The sequence below is a fragment of the Strigops habroptila genome, chromosome 1 (genome assembly GCF_004027225.2).
Source record: "Strigops habroptila isolate Jane chromosome 1, bStrHab1.2.pri, whole genome shotgun sequence".
NCBI classification, from domain to species: Eukaryota; Metazoa; Chordata; class Aves; order Psittaciformes; family Psittacidae; genus Strigops; species Strigops habroptila.
In genome coordinates, this window is record NC_044277.2 from 136,361,330 (window position 1) to 136,385,280 (window position 23,951).

The window sequence follows — 23,951 nt, forward strand, 5'->3', positions numbered from 1 at the left end:
TAATATTAAAAGGAAATTATTTTTTTCCTCAGCAAATACAAAGTCCTGATATTGTCTGTATGATGGCTATAGTAATTTTAAGTCAAAATAGGTGCATGATGTATGCAATCAAGCTTTCACCCGGCTCTGTGCCATAGTGAATTGTGCAGTGAGATTACAGATGTTCTGGATTCTCACAGACAGAGCAGGAAAACACCCAGAACAACCACAGGTAAACATTATCCCCATTAACTCATGCTTTTTTATGCAAAAGACAGAAAGAAACAAGAACATTCTTTTAAAACTTCAGATTAAAGGAAGTGTCAGACTGAACAAATCATACTGAGAACCTGCCTAACAGAAACTTTCAGCTCTGCTCTCAGAAGTTCAATTTCCTACAAAGCTGAGATAAAACACAATTCAGTTTGTTCCAGTTAAAAACCTGTGTTGCACCACAAAACAAATATGCATGTGAAACAGTGGTTTGTATTTTTTTCAAAGAAATAACACCAAAATGAGTTTGATCATCATTACATGTTTCTGAAAATTATACACAGAAAAAAGTAGAATTAAATACCATACAGCTAACATATACCTAATACCCTAACCCGTATAACTTCAGGAAACCATAACTTCTAATCCTAGTCACACAGGCAACTGACTGTAAAAAAAAGAAAATCCATCTTGTGCTTGCAATGCTATTAAACGTAGAAAAATAATCCAAAAGAAATGAGCAAAAAATTAACCTAACGCCACCGTTAAAAAACGGTGAAGAGACTTAATCCAGATACTCAAACCCAATACCATAATGCTTCTCTTTTCTTCCTCAGTCTTTGCAAAATACAGCAAAGCTAAAACATTGCACATTTATCTTTGAAAAGGACTCTGAACAGTTCTGACAACACAGACAATGTGTATTTTTTCTGTTAGGACAGACAAAATCAATCTGCTACCTGCTTTACTAATTGATGGGTTTCACTGTTAAAGACAACCCCACCTCACACACATCCCTCCTCAAATATTTTTTTATTTTAAGAAAATGAGAAAATAATGCATAGCTTGTCAGAAATCACAGTACTTTTGTGAGGGCTCAGAATATTACAAAAGTTCGTCTCTTAAAGTTTGAAGAGAACTCCTGATTCAATATTTAATGAAACTGAGAACGCTGCTGAATGTCCCAGAAATCCTCCAACTCTCTGCTTTGTGTTCATTCTAAGCATTATGCAGCTATAAATTAACACTGAGGCTCGATGAGATTTCAAGTAGTCAGGAATAGTATTTTTCCATCACACAACCCAATTTGCTATTTCTTTTTCTTGCTATTTAGCAGCACTAACTTGCAGCATTATATTGCAATTGTACCTCCCAGCTCAGTTCTGCAGCACCAGCACAATATTGCTTAGACATAGCTCTACGCTCCAGCATGTTTTTAGGGTATGCAGCCAGCTCAGCTGTAAGCCTAAGGAAGATTTCCATCAAGCGACAAAACTAAACTCTGCACAAATATTTAACAGCTCCGAGACCTCTAAAGGCTTAAAATAACATGCATTTTGTGGTGTGCTAGGAGCCAACCCCACACCGGTGATCTGCATAATGCAGAGTACTTGGCAAACACACCACTGCAAATAAAGCGTTGTTTTGCCTTTGTATCCCGGAATTCTTCAAACTAAAAGCTGAATGAAATACCAAGGCTTACTGTGCCTCCCCACCACAGACAGTGCAGTAGCAGCTTGTCCATTACATTAAGTTCGTCTAAAACTTCCCATGCCTGACAACTGCTTCTCATCCCCTCTCAGCAGATGAAACACAAGTTCATTTAAAACAAACCGAGGATGAGTTCATCTTATCTGGCTTATTTTTCAAGCTGCTAAAACTATGCAGTAGCCCACTCAAACAGAAAATTTCCCAGACAATAGAATCCTTTCAAACTGCAAAGCCAACAGGATTCCCCAGTTGTCAGTTTTAGGTGCGTGCCAGCACGAAATGTTCTTGAATCTGAAATTTATAATAATCGCTCCTATTGATAATGTGAGCTGAAGCAGAATTACATCATAGTTAACACTTACCAAAATACATTATGTTTCTCATTAATCATGCAGTCAGGATCCCACCGCTGTGTATTCAGCATTAGCTCCCGCACAGGGCTGACATGTAAAACGGAGCTCTTTCATTCTACATTATGTGGAAATTTCCCAGCACAAGAAGCGTGAGTGAGCAGCGTGCCTCCTCAGGATGAGCGCTTTGCAGGCAGTCTTATCCCTGATACAATCCCTGTCTGATTTAGCGTTTACTCCGGCTGCATGCTGCACTGCCCATTCTTACTGTAATCTGACTCCTCCTTCTGATGTCCTTGCTGTGCCTGTGACATCAGGGCTAAGAGTACTACAAACAGATCTTTTCCTTAACGGGCTCGCAACGACGTGCTGTAAAATCCTGGTTAACGTAACTCTGGCTTAGGGAAAAATAGAAAAAAACCACTTCTAAAATGGTATGTAATTTTTTGCCCTTTCCCTCCCCACCCCTCCTTTTTTTTTTGGCAGCAAGCACATTTAGTGACATAACGTGCTCAATTGTATAATAGATGGGAAAGACAAAGCGTATATTGTTAGAGTATTTTTCTTTGAAGGGCAGGCTCCAGGAGAAGCCCTGAGTGCCCCGATTCCCCAGCTTCAGTAGAAGATAAAGATGCTTGGCACTTTGTAAGCTCATGTCCCCAGGGACTTTTTTTTTTTTTTTTAAACAAGTCCATAGTTCCATTTAAATAAATTATTTTAATCCAAATGTTGGATAAAGCTTAGTCTGCTTCTATTTTTAAAAAGCAACTGACAAATAGGTAGTTCAATTTCAATAGAGCTGAACTGATTTCTTTAAGCTACGATTTCTTTGCATGAATAACAAAGCGTGAGGATAGGAGCTACATGAGAGCGAGGATTTGTAATGGAGTTTACAACCTTTCACCCTCCAGGTCTCCAGTTCCTTTCTGGCCCAGGCTGATAAGTCATTAGCAGATGGTAGCTATTTTATTGTTCTGTGACAAATGAAGTGGTCCTAAGTTTGTTGTAAATAAGTCCCCGCACAGTCCCTGATGCTATATGAACTCATAGCAGCTTCAGAGGAAGACTGACCAAAGAAATACCGAAATACTCTCCACCTTCTGAGCATAGTGCCTTGAGATAGATCTGACACACACCGGTGTAGCAGCGTACTGAACATGATGCGGTTTGTATTTATGCCCGTATTATGTCTCTTCTATGAGTCTATAGAGGACATTGGTTTCCTGCTGTCAGTCTGGCGTGTATCACTGATAATACACTTAAACTAAATAAAGGTAAAAAAATAATGGACAGTATGCCGAAGCATTTATTTCATTATAATAGGTTCTAATGGGATGAATGCTTTTATTTTACAGGAAAGAGGATGACAGGTATAATTCATTTAAAGCTCCACTTCTTATTTGTAAAAGCTCCACGCAATAACTATTATTTCATGAGGTCCAATCACTTAGGGCAAAATTATGCCACCAGCACAGCAGCCAACGAATGTTCCACTTGCAGCAGAAGAATTAAGGGCCCTGATGTACACCACCACTACGCATGTCTCAGCAGGATTCCTCCGTAGCATTGCTCTCATGAGATTTCATGCTACCTGTAGGAAAGTCACCGAGATTAAACACTGCTGGGGGGAACTGGGGCATGAATTTCAGTTCTGTCCCTCACTGGAAGTCCCACAACTCTCTGTTTCTGATGCCTAGCCTTCCTCAGTGCCCTTTCTTATTCCAGCTGCCCCTAGGAAGAGGCAGACCTGAAATGAGATCAACTCGAAAATAAACTGCTTCACCACTAAAAAACGAACAGTGCAGGAGCATACTTTCCGGCCACAGTGCATGAGGGATGAAGATCAAGACTTCTTGTGTGGTTCACACTGTCCAATAGAAACTTAAGTTGAGCAATTCCTACACCACAGTGCAGAAATATCACCTAGAAACCCCCGGGGGGAAAAAAGAAGTTCTCTAGAAACGATGGCCAGTATTTTAACTGGAGGGTTTGGACAGCAAGTAACAGAGGGTATTCGTGGCACCTTCCTTTCTTCTATTTCATCATTACAATGCTTATTCACTTCTACTGTATAGGGAAGGACACCTTGCTACAGGAGAAAATACCACCCTCCAAGGCTGGTTTAAAATATCTCAGCTGAGCCACTCTAATATCCTCTGAGCAGTAGGTATAAGCTACTATTAGGAGCCTTCTGCAGCACAAGCATTCCCTCCCTTCCCTTTACCAAGGGTAAAAGCTCAGAGAATCAATTCGCTGTGAAATCCTTCAGCTCCTTTGCTAGCTCCAAAGTGCTTTTGCAGAGGTACTGCGCGAAGTCCTTCGGGACAGTCTGCGCCCAGGCACAGCATTTCCCTCTCAGGCTGCATTTACCTTATCACAGAAAAGCTTGAGCTCATTCTACCAGGAGTCGTACCCTGCAAGATGTAGGCTACCTCCAGTCTTCTCCTCCAAGCTAATATGCCTGATCCATGCCATTGGCTAGCCAGCTGAGAGCCCGGGTATGTACAGTGCATATCTGCGAAGGGGTACACTAGCACTCACGCCGCCTTTAAACATGCTTTCTTGAGCTGGCTGCTCTGTCACGATACCTGCACCAATTTGGTGGAGTCTGATGGTCAGTGTAAACAGCAGAGTACCATGTAGATCTATGTAGATCCACTACTTGGTTCTGAATGTTACTTTCAATTTTGTTTTTTCCTTTAGGATGCAGAACAATCAGGACTATCTCCCCCCTTTTTGCATTTTACTTGCGTTCTTCAATAAGCATACAATCAAAAGTAGCCAAAGACAAACTAAAACAAGAACTTTTCTTTAATTTCTTTGCATTTCAACTATTAAATAAAAGAGAGGAGGGAAAATGGTAGTCTCTCCTAGAAAGCTGTCACAGCCCAAATTCACATACTCCATGCCAAATTCTGCTTTCATTTACACATATACTACATTAATAAACTGCAAAAAGGAATTTCAAGCAAGGGACAAATAATAAATTTTATTCCCAGAGTGGGATACTGTCACTGTCAGTGAAAGTGAGGATTAGTTCAGAATTTCAATCCCAAATGGCTGGTGTTTTAACTTAAACACTGAGGACACTGCTGAACACAACTGTGGGGAAGTCAGGAGCAGCGCAGACTTGTGTTGTCTGGAGAGCTGAGTAGACCTGGTCTGGGCATGCAGGATCATGCAGAACAAATGAGCAAATTACCCCATGATGTCAGCCCACAGTGCAAACTCCCAGTCATCAACAAGCCAGCACAGGCTAACCAGCATTTAGCTTTGCTACAGATGCAGGTCCACTGCAAAATTAACATATTTTCATGCATGATTCACCTATAAAAACAAAACCACAAAACCGCTGCGATTCAGAAGCAGCACAAACATAACACGAAAAAAATACCTTCTGCTAAAACACCTACCTCTCACCTTTATTTCTAATAATAGAATTAGCTTCTACTCCCCAAAATCCTCTTTCCTGCCAACCTTCTTTTTTTCCTACTAGCATCTCCACCTCGATTTCTTCTGTTCTTTCTCACCTTGACAACCCCACTTTGGTAGAGGGCTTGCCACAGAGGACAGATTTTCAAAACGCAGACTACCCCACAAGGCATTACCTCCTCAGAATAAACAAAAAGCAAGCTAAGATTACAAATGTCCCAGAAGTGCAGCATATACCCTCCATTTCTCCAGAGATGGGAAAGCTACAGGTTACCCCACACCCCTGACTTGGTCTAGAGCCAGAAGGCCACTTCATGAACTAGCTGTGATATCTATGCTTTCTACTGATTTTTATCTATCCACTGATTTACACAATGCCTCCACTGCAAGTATTAAAACCACTCTCAGGCATGTCTTTTGCTGAGACCAATTAATATTTAATATTAATGCATCCAGTTAATTCCCTAGGATTCCTGGAAAACTCTCTTCCAGTCTTGAACTCTCCCAGGAGGCAACTAATATTAGATTTATACCCAGACTTTTACCAGTTGGCTTTGATGAATTTCAATTAGTGAGGCTGACCACAAACCTTTCCTTGCAAATGCAGAAGCATATCAAGGGACTCTGCTGGCAGAAATATAACAGTAGGCAACAAAATATGCTAGTGACACAACATTTTAAGCTTATGCATCATGTGTAGAAGGCTAAAAGATCTCATACACTTGAAAGGTTTCCATATTTTCCTAAAATAAATTTTATCTACTGTACAGAGATGGCTATTAAGAATAAAAATGTATTGTGCTAACAGTTGTTTCTGAAAATAAAGTGGAAGAAGCAATCTAAATTACAGTTTATCTACTAATTTGCCAAAAGCATCCCAAACCTAAAAGATTCTTGAAAGTAAAGTAGGGCTAGAAATTCTACAGAATTTGGAAATTTATGTCTTGCAGGTATTTCATTCCTATTAGTACTACAGTAACCACAGTGCAGAAATTAAAAACAGCAAAGAAGCCACAGTTTTGTAAGGCTCCAAAAGTAATTGAAAGTGTTTCCAAGCGCACATATTTTTGTGCCTCAACTCAAATATACTAAGTACATTAGCTAGAAATTTGGTTTGTTTTTATTTTTTAAGCCATCTGGAGTAGTTTAAGACATACTACACAATAATGCAGGTTTTGTGATTCGTTACTAATCTCTTGAGGTTATGCAAAGGGATAAGAAGGGAAGGAGCAAGTTACATTTGTATATTTTAACTAATCACAGAGGCTCATCTTTGGTTTCTCCACTGGCTAAAACTACCAAATGTGTTTTTTACCCTTGACTCAGAAGTGTCACTTCTGGAAATCTGCAATATTTGTCACCATTTAACTGCAGCAGTACCCAAAGGAACTCTGTACTGCCACACGTGAATACAACTGGAGGAACTTAATTAATCTTCCTGTCACTTCCATGATGCTTTTCATTAGTTTAGCTGCTATCTGATCAACTGCTCCATTTTCTATTGGAAATGGCTAACCAGAACCTCCTATAAAAGCATTTTCAAGAGGTAAACAAAGACCCACCTTTGATTCTGAGAGCCTTTACAAATCTTTGCCATGCAGACTTTATCAGTTCAATAACAGTAACTGCAGAACTGTTGTTTTTAAGCAACTGGGATTTTCTACATACAAGGTGTAAGAAATATAAAAAGCAACCACATGCATTTTTGTAAGCTTAAAGCTATTACTTCTTGTATTTTATAGTTTGAGCACAGATGACACATGGTAATTGAAAGGTCATATTTTTCTGAATTTCCTTTCCATGGATATGGGTAGTTATCACACAAAAAAACAGAATGTTGCCAACATAAAACCAAAGTGACATTTTAGGCACTATTGCTGCTTATTGTTTTACTAAGCGCCCACTCCTGTCATCTTTTGCTCCTAAGCATATGACAGGATTTGAGATAATTAATACAGATGAGCACAAAACTGGTGCAGAAGCTTTAGTACATATATTGATACAAATTTTAAAGAGAAAGATGGTCTTGAAGGTAAACAAGACTGATAAGCTTGTCTGAGTTCACGTCAAAGATATTTTCACACACACACAAAAAAACCCTATTATTTTTTCACTCAAAGAATGAAAACTAGAACTGGGGATAACATCAACTCCAACAGGCATAGTCCGTCCTTTGTCCCTCTTTCCCTTGTAATTTCATTTCTGTACTTCATTAAGTAATGTGGGTTTTGAGTGTACCACATGTAGACAATCCATCACTACCTTTGGTAAGGTGAACAAATTAGTGTTTGACTTTTTTTGTCCATCTTTCCGACACTCTCTACAATTTTGCAACATACATTTCAAGAGTCATCACTATACCCAGGCATTGTATTTTCCAAATATATAAATTTATGATATATAAATTTAAACTCATAAATCTAGATGTTGCACTGAAAAATTCTGTACAGCTTTTACACTCTAGATTCTTTTATTTTTTGCACTCTGATTTATGGGATGCAATCCATTCATAAGTCCAACCTGAATTTTGTATTTCTTATTGTACCATCATGAATTAGTTACATTTGATATGTAAAGGATCTGTCAATTAATCCCTTCTTAATCAGATGCGTACATACCTTATGCTGTATGGTGCATTTGTTTAAAAGAAAACAGTGGCCAAAACTATGCATGTCTTATTTCTAAAATCATCTTTATCAATCAAACAACAAGTCTCAAGTAACAAACCCAGATACTACATAGTGAAATGGCCTGTTTACTGCCTGTCTGTTTATATTTGGTTAAACTAAAATAGCTAACGTTTATTGCATTATTAATTAGAGACCTCTTCATTTTGCTTAGAAATGACAGCAATGTGATTATTGCATAGGTGTCAGTTACATTTCAGAACCATCAAATTATTAGCACTCCTGTATTGCCCTGTGGTTTCATGTGGGTGGTTTGGGGTTTTTTTGGTGGGGGTGTTGGAAGTGGGGGTGTTTGAAGTGGGAGTGTTTGACTGGTTTTTGTTTGGGATTTCTTTTTTGGTTGGGTAGTTTGGGGTTTGTTTTTTTTTGTTTTTTCTAGAAGGTGCATCAATGAAATTGGGATCTCCTCAGCAAACCTATTGATTCTAAATTGCTTTTAGTCCAAGTACCTCCTGCTTGACATCTTCCCGTCTTTCTTCCAGGCATTTTATGAAGTGCCTCAGCACACCCATGGCATGAGGATAGTATCAAGTATTTTTCAAAACACAGAATAAAAATATTTCTTTAACACTTATGTCTCTTTCAAATCACTCGTAACAATCTTACTATCTCCATCTAGTGGCTTAACTCTTAGGATTTTTTTCTTATTAGACTAAAAACTTTATTTATTGTCTTTTGCCTTGCCAACCACAGATTTTTCATTTCCTGTTTTTGGCTTTCCCTATAAATTTTCCATACTTCTTACTTCTAATTTATATAGATAGTATCCACTTCCTCTTTTATAATTGTGTTCCAAGTTGCTTTTCAATTTCTAGTTGCTGTCTTTATTTTATGGCTGAACCAGAACAGACTTTTAGTCAAAGCTTTCAATTTTCTGAACATGAACTGACCTTTTTTTGGTGATCTGGTGACCTCTAGTTGTTTAAGGAAGTGTCAGTTTTCTTTCCAAGCCTTTCTATGTTTTTCTTCCCAAACTGTTCTGCTCCCAATTTTTTCTTTAAGAAATAAAACATCTTGAAACACAAAATACATGAAAGATTTTATCTGCATCCTGTTTGCTCCTATAGAATATAATCAAATCAATTTTCACACCCTTGAGTCCCTAGATGGAAAAATTTCAAGATACGGGCATGAAACAATACTCTTTTATTTTCCCGATGCTATATAGAGCTGTTCAAAAAAGAAAAAAGCAATGCAGCATGATTTTACATTTCCTAATATTGATGAAGGCACTGAGCTATGATTTCAATATATAACTACAGGAGGCAAATGCCAGCACATGCAGTCCCAATGTGAGTGGGTGCAGAACACCTTGGTTTTTATACTGGATGAATAGATAGGAGCAAAACTGCAGCAGAGACCTAAGCCAGAGAGGAACACAAACACTACCAGCTGCACAGCACTACAGCTTCTCTCCTTGCTTTGGAGCGCTGAGTTACTTCACAGCAGCACTCAAAGCATCTGTAAGATGCCAGCACCGTGTTTGGAACCAGGAACGGGCAGGAGCTTAAGACACACCCAGATTTAACTTCTGAAAAAGGAGGCATCTTAACTAAACTAGCCAGTGCTACAGGTGTCTCATGGGATAACTCATCCCCTGGTAAACTGTTATCTGAGAGGAGGAAGACCAGTTCCTCTCTGTAGGTATTTCTCTTGCTCCACTGATTCACAGAGGGGTATCAACATTTATCTTTGGTTAGACAGTACACTTTTAGCCAGTTACAGTTAGGCAGCAGAAATTTCATCTCCAGTGACTATAAAACAGTTTAACTGATCTCATAGAACACCAATATGATGTGTTTGAATTTTTCTTTAACATCCAAGTTTAATATCCAACGCATTGCTACCAAAGGAAACGTTAGTCAAAGGTGAGCAAGCTGCAATCTATCAGAAACTGCCATGCAAAAAGGGGAGTGTGACAAAATGGCAGCAGACAAAGCACTGATTTGAGGGTATAAAAAGATGCAAGTTATAGTATAGTCTTCAGCTTTTCATGAGACAGTTTTGAAAAATGTACACTGTTTTTATTCACACCAACGCTGAATTTGATTCACATGTCCATGTGTATGCATGTTGCTTAAGCAAAGAAACATATACAAAGAAATTAATTGTATCAGTGATATTTATTTTTTTCCATAGTAGATCTCACTATAGGCAGGATTTGACTCATAGACTGACACCTATGTTTTCAGGTGCACACGTGGGTGCCTACCTGTGAGCTCGATGTCTGAATTCCCATCAGAGTCAACAGAGATCAAATTGATGCAGTCAACAAAGTCAGAAGAGTTATGCATCACATCTGGACACAGATACCAACTTTGGTTGGCCAAGTCTCTCTCCAACCTCCATTATCTATATTGACTAGAATTTCACTGATCCAAAGGGGAGCTTAAACACCTAATTCACTCGAAGATACCTATACACATGCACCTAATATACGTACTCTGAGAAACGCAAGCTGAATTGCAGCCAGGGCTTCCAAACCTCTCAAAAGATCTGGGACCCCTGCAGATCACTCATAATCATTTAAATTCACTTCCACCTGGGATCATCACAGCAACTACCAACTGCGCTCAGCAGCGCTAAGCAGCGCTAAGCAGCAATTTAGAACAGAACATGAACAACACCTGCAAGTGAAACCAGCATGAAATTTATACAAGAAGAATTGAATTATCTTCTAAGGAATTAACTATAACATGAGCTTCCCCAGTGCTTGAGAAAAAAATTCCTGGGGTCTTACGTGACCACACGGTACCTCAATATTTTCGTATGGAAAAAAAAACACTGAACTCCAAACCAGACAAGACCAACAACAACAAAATATAAACAAACAAGCAAATCCCACCACAGATCAAAAATGTCTGTCTCAAAAATGTATAGCACCACTCTTGAACAACCAAGCTGGCATGCTACAATAACCATGTTCCACTACAAACCCTGTGGATTAATTTATGCTATTCATGCTTACCTATAAGAAAGAAAATGGGAACATGTCACAAAACTGCTGTTAGGTGACATAGCCATTTAGTGTTAATAGTGAAAAGAAAAAAAAAATGTTGACGATCACCCTGAAACAATTGATTTCTTTTAAATTTCAAAGGCTCCAGTACTTTTCTCCGAGAAGGGAAGGAGGGGAGGAAGTTACTGCTGTTTAGGACTCTGCCAATAGTGTTCAAATACATTCCTACCTGGTTTATAATAACTAACAGTAAAAGGAGAGTTTTCATCTCTGCTCTCACCTTTTGATCTTATTAACAGAGCCTCCTGCCATTCTAATTCAGAATGGCATGTACAGCAAAAAACTTCTGTCTGTATCTGTTCCTGACTTTCTTGTTACATCTTTTTTCTGTACAGTTTCCTTTTGATCTGCCATACCTCTGAATTTAATTATCACGTTTGAAAATACCCTGCCATAATAGCATCCTATAAGTAATTCTGTTTCCTACAGTTGAATGAAGACAAGTTCTCTCTTCAATATGCACTTTTCGGAGTCCATCTCAGTACAAATACTTCACAATCATATTTATGCCAAAATAATTAAGAAATTGATAACTTTGTAACATGATAGCCTTAACAGAGTACTGCTGATGGTTTTAGATAATTCAGTGACTTGATTTTTAGTCAGTTGGCCACTCAGTAGCTCTAAAGATAAGTCTAGTTACTGTAGTGCCTAAATATGGATGTGGAGACAGAAAATATCAGACCTTACCTCAAAGAATTTTTTCTTGTCTGCACTATATAGATGAGCAGTATACCACAGATGAAGGTGTAGATTATAGCTTCATAATCCTACAATGTATTGACAACTGAAAGCATTTCAGCTAGATTTGAAAGCCCCAGCCATATCTCTCCAGACTCTGTAGATAAGAGACAACTGTTCCAAGCATACTGACAATCTATGGACAAGAGGGACTATGTTATGCCAACATCATCTCATCTTGCGGGTGTTAGAGGAGGAAAAGCTGGCTGTAGAGTTGTCTGTATCTCTGCCTAGCTCTGAGGAATAATCTGCAGATAGCAGAAAGAAGATGAGTTTTTCATGAAGACGCATGATTGTATGCTGGACTGCTACACTCACTCCTCCTGCAGATCCTCTACTTTGTATGTAAAGAACTCACTGTCATTTTATCAACATTTATGTTCTGACTGCTCAGACAAACTTGACTGCAATGTAAAAGTGACTTCTAGCTCATCTGTGGGTTGCAGTGATTTGGCAGTTTAATTTTGTGCAATAGAAACTGCATCACTGACGAAAAAGCTTTCATAGAAAACAGTGTAAGAAATAAAAGGCCTCAGTAAAACCATTTCATGCAAAAAGCCTGCAGCGCCTGTTCTACCCCACTAAAGATAATTTATCATGTTCTGTAAGCTGTTGATACTTTTTGTACTGATACATTTTCTTTACTTATCTACCACTTCCTTCCTTGATCACCATCCACCAGAGCATTTAATCAAGTAATTATTTTTACCAAGAGTAACTGTCTATACATTAAAACCCACTGGCCCATGTTTCATCTTTATTTACATCCCTTAAAATCAATGCCTAAGAACAACTTGAGGAAGTACCGTGCACTAGTAGTGCAATGTTGCATAAAGAACACACACATGCTCATATACACACCTATTTATATTCAGCCATATGCACACACCTATGCATGCAGTGTAACATGACAATGCTAGATGCTTTCTCAGATGCATAATTAGCTTGCTGCACAGGTAAACAGTCACATTAGGATTCCTGCTTCCCTTTTTCTTTCTAACCCTTGCTTAACAAGAGGATCTTTCTTTCATCATTGGAAATTAGGGCAATCAAATTTTAGAATTAGAAGTGATAAAATTTGCGTTCCATTGTATTATTTTTTACTTTCTATGCAGTATCCCAGAGACATTTGATTACAATGAGGAAAAGGTTAAATATAATAGTCAAAATTTAACAGGTTACCATATGATTAGTGTTAGGAACTGTCCTCAGTACAGTCCTAGTGGGTTCCTGTTCATTGCTGCTGGGCATCAAAATTTGTCATGACTGGTTACACCTCTGTCTTCTGAGCATCATAACTGTTCTAGTCAGGTTAGAAACCTCTTTCCCCCTCCCCCTCATCTTTGTTGAACATCACAACCAATACATAAGAGAAGAATAAGAACTAATCATGGTTTTAGTCAAGGTCATTGGAGGGGGTCTTCTGTTGGGTTCAAGTCCATTGGAGCCACCTGAAGGGTGAGCAGATTAGTCCCAGCTGGAGGTTAACCAGCAATCCTCAGACTAACCAAGGCTCATCCCCCTTATGCAAGGATTAATATCCACAGTTCCAAAGCACATGCTTTACCTCCTGTCACCTCTCCTCATCCATTTATTACAGAAATTTAGATTACTGTCTCCTAAACACCTGGTGAGTGCTTTAATAAGCTTGCGATATTATCAATTCCTGTCTGATGCTATGAATGTTTAGCTCTACAAATAAAGACTTCCCTAGGACAAATTATAAAAGACTATCTTCAGAATAGCTCTCTTGTGTCAGTGGGTCATGAAGTATAGGTAAGACCAAATGAAATACCTTGGTCTTAATCAAAACAAACAATTAAATCTCTCCCCAACACCCAGCTAAGCTACTTACAAGGCTAATGTTTTGGGGTTTTTTTCCTGAGGTAAAAATGCAAGCACACTGTTAAAATACAATTCCCAACTAAGAAACTCCACCATAAAATTGGTGGATAGATTCCCGCTAATAGGTTTGGGGTTTTTTGATAAATAATAAAGTGTGTTATTCTTAGATGCCAGGCAGGGCACAGCGGAGGGAGGCAATATACATTGTTAGGTTGTTATTTTTGGGGTTTAAGTATTATTTATTGACTTTTCTTTGGAGTTAGATTATTTTTAATTAAAAAAAAATATAGATTCAGATAAATTTAAGGCAACAATAATCACAGAAGAGCACAGTTTAGAGGATTTCAAGCAGTATTTTATGATGAGTACTTTCAAGGTTTCTTTAGTACTTTACATATTTTTTTCTATCTAGCAACATAAAAATAGCAAACTTCAAGAAACAGATTGTTCTTTACATGTTATATGACTACTTAATCTGATTTTTCCAGTAGACAAGCAGATGAACCAGTGGTTTGATTCTGCTGTTGCACATACGACGTATTTCATGATTTTTCTGCTAGTCTTTAACCCTTTTGTAAAGGGTCATTTTAAAGTTTTCACAGAATATTTTCTAAAGAAAGGTCAGATCTGAAAGACTACTAATGGATTAGCCTTTGATCTTTTTTCCTTGACTTACATGCGTTCAAGCCTGCTAGAAGATTTTGTAAAATAACAAATGCAGGAGTAACTGACTGAACAAGAAAGACCTATTACTTTGAAAGGGGACATCACAGGAGCTGCAACAGTTTTCACCTAAAAATTACAAAACCTTTAATTTATGGAACTTGAAAGAAGGCAGATGTTAAGTACCACTACTACATCTGTACATATTTTTAAATGTATCAGAGATACCAAATTGTGAGATAATTAGAGCATATTACATGAGTCATCAAAGCATGCACATTCCAAGGGAGGCATAATTAGTTATTTCTGATGACTGGCTAAATACTATAAATACCACTTCACTGTCAATCAAGGGTCACACCATGAAGTTGTTAAGGAACAAATACATCATTTCAAGAGAGGCAGTTTGACTGTAAAGCTTGTCCAGTAGGAAGCATTGCTAATCAAAGAGTTCTCTCCCTTTTTAATGCTAGTTAAAGACCCTTTCAACTCAGCAAAGCTAAATGACTCTTGCTCATCAACGGCAAAACATTGGCACCTTTTGAGATGTCCCCATCACCAGTGCCAAGATATGCTTCACAGAATTAATCTATCTGTACCCTGACTAATGAAGTCCTAATTTACCAGACTTGAGGCACTCATAATACAAAAGGATCAAAGGACATGAACATTTATGATATAATATTAATATTTTTTCCAAAGAGCTGTTGCATTTTTAACTAGCTGATCTTACAAGATGAGAAATAGTATATCCCTGGTTTTCAGATGAAATGTGGGTTTAAAATATAATTAGAGAGATTAGTTAGAGACAGAAAAAAGGCTGAGCCCCTGGAGCTCTTAACTCCAGGGCAGCATTCAGCTCACACTGTCTCCTATCACACAAACAATAAATCCAACTGTGAGAAAGCAGTGTACATAAAACCTGTACTCCTGTCTCGTATTGCTGAAAGAATATAAACCAAATGGTTTACTATGTTGTAAGAAAGCACTGACTCACATTTTCCTTACACTGTGTTCACTTACATGTTTGGGGGGTTGTTTTTCTTGCAGGTTCCCCCACCTGCACCAAACAAAACTGGGTAATTTTCTTCTTGTATAGCTTCAGTGAGACTGGAAGTTACACTGGGGTGAACTTGACCCAAATTATGTCAGAAGGAGGTTGTGCTGCTAATAATGGAAAAGGTCTTCTGTTCATTATGTCACTATTGAGTAGTTTTCAAAGAAAACGCTTGCAAACAATTGTTGTCAGCTTTCAAACGTAATTTTGTAATACTCTTGTGGCCTTCAAACATGATACATTTTCATCCTTATCACCACGTTAAATCACATTGCCAATAATGTCTTTGGGACAAATTTGAATTCTTCAGGCTTGAATTTAATTACATTATGTAAACTAGGAAATGTCTTCAGTGTGCTTTGAGGGAACAGCTTATCTTGGCAATTGTTAACTCTGTTGTTTAAAATATTTGCATTTTGATAACTTCATTCTGCTGCATAAAGCATTTATTGATCTTTCTCAGGAATCCATTTTCAATATAGTGCATTATATTTATTTTCCATAGACCCTTGACTAGAGCATATAGTTACACAACATTTAACGGAAAAAAAAATTAACAGTTTTTTTTAACAATACTTCATAAACAGGTTTATTTAACAATATTTTGGTTTATAATAATTGTAAGATAAGGAAATGCATCCACATGCTTTCCACCCCTTCTTTCCCCCTCTTCCCCCCCTCCCCCCCAACACAGTACTTTTGTGTACACCCTGGAGTATAGCAATATTACCTTAGTTAAAATTTTTCACAGCAGGAATAGTTATGTGGCATGTAATCTGTGATTGATGTTTTTTTCTTTCTATATTACTCATTTACTACCTAATTTGACTCATTCAGTATGTTTTGTTCTTGTGGGTTTTGTTTGTTTTGTCGGGTTTTTTACAGCAATTTCTGGAGCTCTTTTTGTCCCTCATCTCCTGATTTCTTTCTCTTCTTCTCACTCTTCCCCCCTCTCTCTCACTCTCACACTTATGGCAGTGATAACTGCATTTCCAGACACAAAGGGTATTTTTTTTTTCTTTCATATTTATTTCACAGAACACATCTAATGTGGAAGCATTTCACAGTCAATCAAGCCAACTCTGCCTTCCACCTGCACTTGAATGAAGCTCTTGAAATACACAAAAGACCAATTGTAATTAGCAGGATCGCAACTAAATATTACATAGATTTTCATCATTTTCTAATAAAAAAATATATACATCTAACAAAGGCATGCAGATTTTCATACCCTTTTTAATTCTTAAACTTTAGGAAACCAGATCAGTATGTGAAAAATCTCACTTCACAGCTTGATGTTAGCAAATGAGTAAGACAGTATTTCCAGCATGCAGTATCCACGGCCAACCATTCTGTAAACATCCAGCAAGCCTAAGCAAAAACATTGCCATGAAAAGTCTTCCTTAATAACACCACCACTTGTCAAGGGCTGGCTCCAAAGTGTATTGTTGCAAGTAATAGCACCCTGTTAATATCTTAGCTAATTTTCTAAAGATAATAAATCTCCCCTGCCTATGCTAAATCCCTGTATCAGATTCACTGGTAGGGTAGATCTCAGATAAACAACAGAAATGAAGGATTATTGCAGTTTCAGTGTGGAAATTTTGATCAGCTGGATGTTCCCATGCAGTAAATAGTCTTCAGCTGCACACCACATCTGCTCTGGCACATGTGTGCCGAAAAAGGGACATGGGCTTGGCCAAAAAAGGTGCTTTTTACACAGTTTTGGATTCTACCACATTTCCAGCAGTTAAAGTATAGGCCAGACAGTTTTGGAACCTTTCTCAGATGTGGAGTATACAGATGAGCAAACACATCAATATGTTTATAAACAGATCTCACTGTAAATATTGACATTCAAGTATTCTATATGCCTTTGGGATTTGAGTTCCTTCATGAAGTGTTTGATAATTTAAAAGACAATTCCTGCTTCTACAGGTTTTAACCAATTTAAAGGAAAACTGGAACTCTTACCACTGCCATCAATTTCCACAGCATAAAAAAAAAGCCATGCAAAACAGTTTCAAAAAATGAAAATAAACTCGTGTATTTGGAAACTAGTCATGGCACCGAGCTTCAGATTTTCAGCTGTGACCAGACTCTCTGTGTGTAAGTGTGGTTAATATAACCTCAGCAAAGTATCCTTTATAAATCTGGATCAGAAAAAAAAAACCCCTAAACCTTCTGAAAAAGACCTGCTGCCTCTGTTGAATCATCTCGTGTCAGGTACAACTCACCATCACAGTGGTGACCCAGGCTGACATGTGGCCTTTATCCTTCTGCCTTCTGAGGAAATGTATCTCACAAAATGTTCCTATATACATAAATTACACCTAGGTAGACAAATGCCACATTCGATCTGAGGCCAATTTAAAACTTCCTGGTTTTACTTCCCATTCCCAATGCAACAGTAATGCTGATGCTACATCACGTTCCACTGTGCTGGATGCAGTCCCTGAAAGGATCTCTTTTAAATTGGCAGAAACTAAATGATTAATACAGTATTGATTGCAAAGAAGTTTGCGAGTAGAGAGTTGCCAAGCCATTGGTTGCCATACTTTATCAACAGTCAGCTCTCTGACAGATTCATTTGATGCCTCATATACATCAACTACCTCATACATTCTTAAACAAGATTTAATGTGTATTCTTCAGACAGAACAAGTTACTAAGGATAAAATATGTGGACATCAAAAGAAGCAATTTTTCCCTATGCTGGAATTTCTTACATAAGTATATAATGACTTGTGTTCTACCTACACGACTACACATTGAGAGTTCATTAGCTTTATATTCAACGCTCTCCTATTCATAAGGACATGTAGAATTTAATACAAATACAGTTTGTGTGTAAGTCTAAGCCATCTGTAACCATCTTGCATCTAAAAATCACCTTTGTATTCCCATGTGATGTTGCTGAGCCAGACTATGCAAACCATTTTAGAGCCACCTTAGGAATCATAGAATCATAGAATCATAGAGTGGTTTGGGTTGGAAGAGACCTTCAAAGGTCATCTGGTCCAACCCCCCTGCAGTAAGCAGGACATCTTCAACTAAATCATGTTGCTCAGAGCCCCATCCAACCTGACCTTGAATGTTTCCAGGAACAGGGCATCTACAACCTGTCTAAGCAACTCGTTCCAGTGTTTCACCACCCTCATCATAAAAAATTTCTTCCTCATATCTAATCTGAACAATCTGATAGATATTTATCCATACAAAGCAACTCTTAGGTTGCTCGTGGCACAGATTGAACGCAAATGCACTGCCTGGGTATGAATTTACTGGGGAAGGAGTGGAGAGGAACAGGAGTGTTAGCAAGTGCCTGAGCCTTCCCTTCTCCCATCGGTAGGTCTCTGTGGTTGCACTTGCATGGCTTCCCAGCCTTCCAGGCAGTTCAGAGCTGGATGTCTCCACAGCGCCCCACTGCCTGACCTCACAATCACTGTTAATTCTTTGGCTTGACCACTCATGTCTTGCTTTTAGCAAGGAGACCTCACTTTGACAAATGTACCTGCATAGTAAGTTTCCATCCCTTTTTTGCTCCTGTTCTGCACGCGGATGGAAGATGGAAGAGCCCAGCTCGCGAGAACACTATTGTTCAAGCAAAATAGAACCAGTCATCACTGTTGATTGCTCTGTTACATTTCCCCAGACAGAGCCTTGGCTATAAAAATAGATGCAATAATCCACATGGACAGTTGCAATTGTAAACGGCATTCAAAAAGCAAAAATGGAATTCATAGTTTGACACAGACATATCCCCAATCCGTCAGGATGTGACACATTGGCAACGTGTCTGTGCCAAACTATGAATACGTTATTTACTTTTATTCTGAATGCTATTTACGATTGCAACCCTCACAGTAAATTAGTGTATCTATTTTATATTGGACATTTTCTGAGAGGCTTTGGTATTGTCTGCACTTATTAATGTGTCTTAACCATGTGATAACGATTAAAGAATATAATCCAAAGTGGCTGCTGCATTACGATCCACAATAATTTCTGGCAACTCTTCTGTTGCTGTTTATATACAACCACCATTAATTTTAAACATGCTCTTTCTGCTCGCTCTTTAGAAGGAAACAGTAAAAACAAGAAAAAGAAGGATTAGATCAAACACTTGTTTAATTTCACCTCCAATCTAGGGCCACCATGAAAGCCCCAGCCAGCTTCAAAGCCTTAACCTAGGAAGCATCATCTTTTACCCTGCTGAAAGTTAGATTTGGGGACATGGATTTGAAGGAAATTTTCAAGGCCATTTTCTCTATCTGAGAAGCTAAAGCCATTCCTGAAATAATTTGATTGACATGCATAGACTGAAAATATAGATTGTAGGCAAGTTTTACAGAATACTTTTTTGCCCCTAGCACACATTATAGACCTCACTATGGGTTTATCAGGATTACCAGACTAATTTAGCTGGCAATCTATATCTTTTGTACAGGTGCTTATCAGTCTGGCATAAAAACATTATCACTTAGTACAGTTTGGGTATTAACAGCCAGCAGCTCTTTAGAGTATATACTTCTAGTACCAGATTGGTTTTGCGTTTTTTTCATTTTCAGTAAAGACAAAAAGTATCACTTGTGAAATTTTTTCAACTATAAAGTTGCCACTAAGTTCCCTTGAATCAATTTTCCAGAGAACAACAATTACTTTCAACACTGCTTCTCCAGTTTCTTCATTTTTATCTGATACACTCACAGTGATTAATACAAAGTTTCAAGCAAAGGGTAGGCAGAGTTAAAACAAAGTTAACAGTGGATTTCTTAGTGCATAATTCAGCCAAGTTGAAGCATTTCTTTGTGGAGTCATTAAAGATGAATTGCACTGCTGATGTACTGATCTTTATCTTTGCTGTCTGATACTAATTTATATACAGCATGTCATGAGTTTCTTTGGAGAACAGGGAGAGATTAATTCCAATTTATAAGAAATTCTCAAAGTGCAATGCATCTTGCAGCCACGTGACCCCTACTATTGGTACCTGTTGGTGACACCCAGATGAGTTCTTCTAAATTAAGAGCCCAAATATCTGCTTCTTTATTCCAGTTTTTCATAACTGCAACTCCATTGGTTTCAATCACCAATGGCATTACACTCTTAGATACACACATATATGAACATATGTTCATAGATGTGAGCAAGTGAAAATTGCCTGCAGCATGAAAGTAACCCATTTGATCTGACCCTTTTTCTTATTCATTAAAATGACTTGACTAATATTCCATTGGCGCTACATTATGAATCAGAAGTTGCACTTCAAAAAAACATTGTCTGCCCATTAGAATAATTTTAGTGCTTTAATGTCAAAGTCTGCACTTCACCAGATGTCTTAAAATCATACATCCACTTTCAGTCAGTTATCTCAGAATCGAGCAATCTGGTACACTAGTGCGGAGGGGGAAAACACCCTTTTATAATGCTTTCTATTGTGCAACAGCAGTGTTCTGGAACAGTATTGCACTAGCTGCGACAGAATAATAAGGCTATTTATACCTTTAGTGTTTGATAACTCATAAAACTAAGTTACATCTATGTAATTTGGGGGGGATTAAAGCTTTTCAGTGTCTCCAGAATAAAAGTATGCTAATGAACTTTTTTTTTTAATAAATATCTAAATGAACGTTATCTTTCAAACCAGAACCAAATTCCCTAGCTGAACCTCTGAATATAATTTCCTGAGTTTGTGTGAAGTACTCCTTTATGTATGATTATGATTATAGTAGCTCTGCTAAAAGAGTAGATCTGTTATGTTCATTAAAAACTAATAGTTGCCTTTTAAGCACATTAGTGCCAATATATTCGTCCCTATCACAAGGAATCAGGCTATGCTTTGCTGACTTTTAATATCAGAAAATAGTCTAATTTGTCTTTTTTTCCAGATGAAATTTTGTTTACTTAGTTTTTTTTAAAAATAAAAGCTAAGAGTAACTGTATATATACAGTTGAAATATAAATTAAACTCCATGTACTATTAACCATGAATCTACAACAAGCAAAACTTTTAACAGTTTTGTATTTATTACTTTTTAAAGGAAAAAAAAATATTCTCATATTTTCAAATACACAAGGGGTATGACCCGAACATTCATTAGATTCAACTAAGAAATATTATGATCTCCAGCATTTGGAAAAATTTCTTTCTTGACTTCTACTTTTCCAAACTATCTGGCATTTAGCAACAGGTCAAAAGAGAAAATACCTTAATACTTGAAGAACACCAGGCATGGGTTTAATACACCTCTACGAAACAGGAAAATAGAACACACAGGGATGACAATCTATCCTCCGTTACAGCAGATATTTCACACATGTATAAAGAGAATATACACATAACTTCTTACTAAAGGAGCCTACCTATATGAAAGAGTCAGCTTAAAGAAAAATACTAATTTGGATATTTCAATCCTCAGACACGAGGTATGGTAAGTTGTTGCAATGACTGCCTGAGCTGACCTTGAAACTGCTCCATGCCAGACATTCAGAAGGAGTTTTCTTTAGATAATATCACTTAAAAACTTGAAAGTTCATAGCTTTCTAACGTCTATGAAGCCTTCTTTTTCAAAATTAAATTCTGCTGTCCTACTCAGTTTTGAACTATGTGAACAGACCTAATGTGTGTTAGCGCTCATGATTAAAAGACACAAGGCAAGGTGAGTTAATGGCATTAGAAACTGGCCCCTTAGGTTAGAAACATCAGTGTTTCATATGGATGTATTCAGGTATGCAACTAACAAAAGTTATGGAGTTAAAACTTTTATATTGATGCCTGGATTATTCATATCTTGCATGATTTCTGTGAAAAGCTATGGACATGGTAGAGACTATAAAATTAAGAGAACAGTTGTACAATCAATACTCTTATTGATTTCAGAAGACTGATAGCAGTCTTGGAAAGTTGACAGGGGCGAAGCCAGTGTAGCCAGAGAAATGGACTAATGAGGCACAGCGGTAATCTGAGAGAAGTCAGCAAAAGAGAAGCGCTGTGCATCCTCTGATAAGCAGCATTAGACAGGTTACAAATGCCAAAAGGTAAGGGCATGGGGACTCCCACCCCTGACAAATTGACAGAAAATTCTCATTACAACTGCTGCTCAGAGCAGCCTGGGACAAGAGCGACTACCTCCCTCACATACCTACCTTCAGACTCTCACTGCGAGGTTCAGCATCCCACAAAGCGGTGTCTACCAGCTGAATTATCCCCCTTGGCCTAAGGCCAAGATTTACCTCAACAATCCTAAGCAACGCAAAGGAAATCATCTCACCTCTGATAAACGTTAAGGATACACTGATTATTTAACTTCATGTTATAATTTTCCAGATTTGGCAGTCAATAATGTAAACTTCTGCTTTGCCTGAATTCACAGTATATGCTTTTTAAGCCTATAAAACTTCACTAGTGTGAAAAATGAATGCTGTTCAGCTGAGAAACACAAGACACATTAACCGGGTCCACTGTTTCCTGAGAAGCAGAGTGCTGTGGGCAGACAAACCCACAAGAGCCTGCAAATGAGTCGAAAGTTTCAGGAAGCACAATATGCTTCTCATCAAGTTGCAAGAATTAGTTTGAGGATGCATTTTTTTATAACGCCCTGAGGAAAGTCTCCCCTTCCAGGTGTAACACCATCCCTTTGATAATTTTAAAATGAGATGAACTAGACATGCCACTCAAAAAACCTTCCAGTGACAGGACCTGCTAGAGAGTTACTTTACTTTCTTTGCTCACGAGGGGAAGAGGTATAGGATTTGCTATAGTTCCTTTCTAAACATAACATACTGTGTCTCTTGCCCCAGATAACCTCTCCTTATGTTCTCAGGGAGCTGAAGGCAGTATTTCCAAAAGATACTCAAAACATCCCAAGGGCTTTAACTATTTAAGTAGAATGAAGACAGAAAGAAAGAAGAAGTCATCAAGATATAACAAGTCTTACATATACTCTCTCTAGTAGCCACTTGGGAGGAAAATCATTGTTTTATTTAGTCCATAAAATAGTCATCAATGGGTGTGGTCTGGGACCCTAACAGCTAATTAAACTCTGAAGCTTGTTTATAGCTACCTTTCCATTTGATCCCTCCTCTTTCCTTAACTTGTCATCTGCCTTGGACATCTATGGAATTTTTCTGAATGTTAAAAATAGAAACAGTCTGCCTATATTAGGTGTGCTATAAAAAAAATTGTAACTTATTCTTCTCCATCAAAGTATCACCTAGTAAGAGTAGCCACTATCGTCTGTACAAAAGAAACACTAAAACATCAAGCAAAGTTTAAGGAGCTATCGGAGTCATTTTAAAGAGAATTAAAAAATACTTTTGTACTCTGAAATTTACACTGTGACCCTGAGCCTATTTTAACAGAGAGCAATAGGAAGGTACTTGTCAATACAAATGGGAATAGGACAGGACCTCAGGGAAGATTCTAAATTCTATGTGTTTTTTATATTGAATCAATGAGAAGTATCCCATTT

General features: G+C 37.8%; 1 protein-coding gene across 3 annotated transcripts in view; it reads right to left on the reverse strand.

Annotated features, from left to right (window-relative positions):
• The window catches only part of ZNF385D (zinc finger protein 385D), a 411,668-nt gene that overhangs the window by 161,338 nt on the left and 226,379 nt on the right, over nucleotides 1-23,951 (reverse strand). Inside the window, exon 1 of one of the 3 annotated variants that reach the window (XM_030499886.1) lies at nucleotides 2,046-2,405. The exons of the other annotated variants lie outside the window; for them this stretch is intronic. Within the exon in view, the coding sequence (XP_030355746.1) occupies nucleotides 2,046-2,067 (22 nt within the window). The 5' untranslated portion in view covers nucleotides 2,068-2,405. Of the gene's footprint in view, nucleotides 1-2,045; nucleotides 2,406-23,951 lie in introns of those variants that run through there. 3 annotated transcript variants of the gene reach the window in all.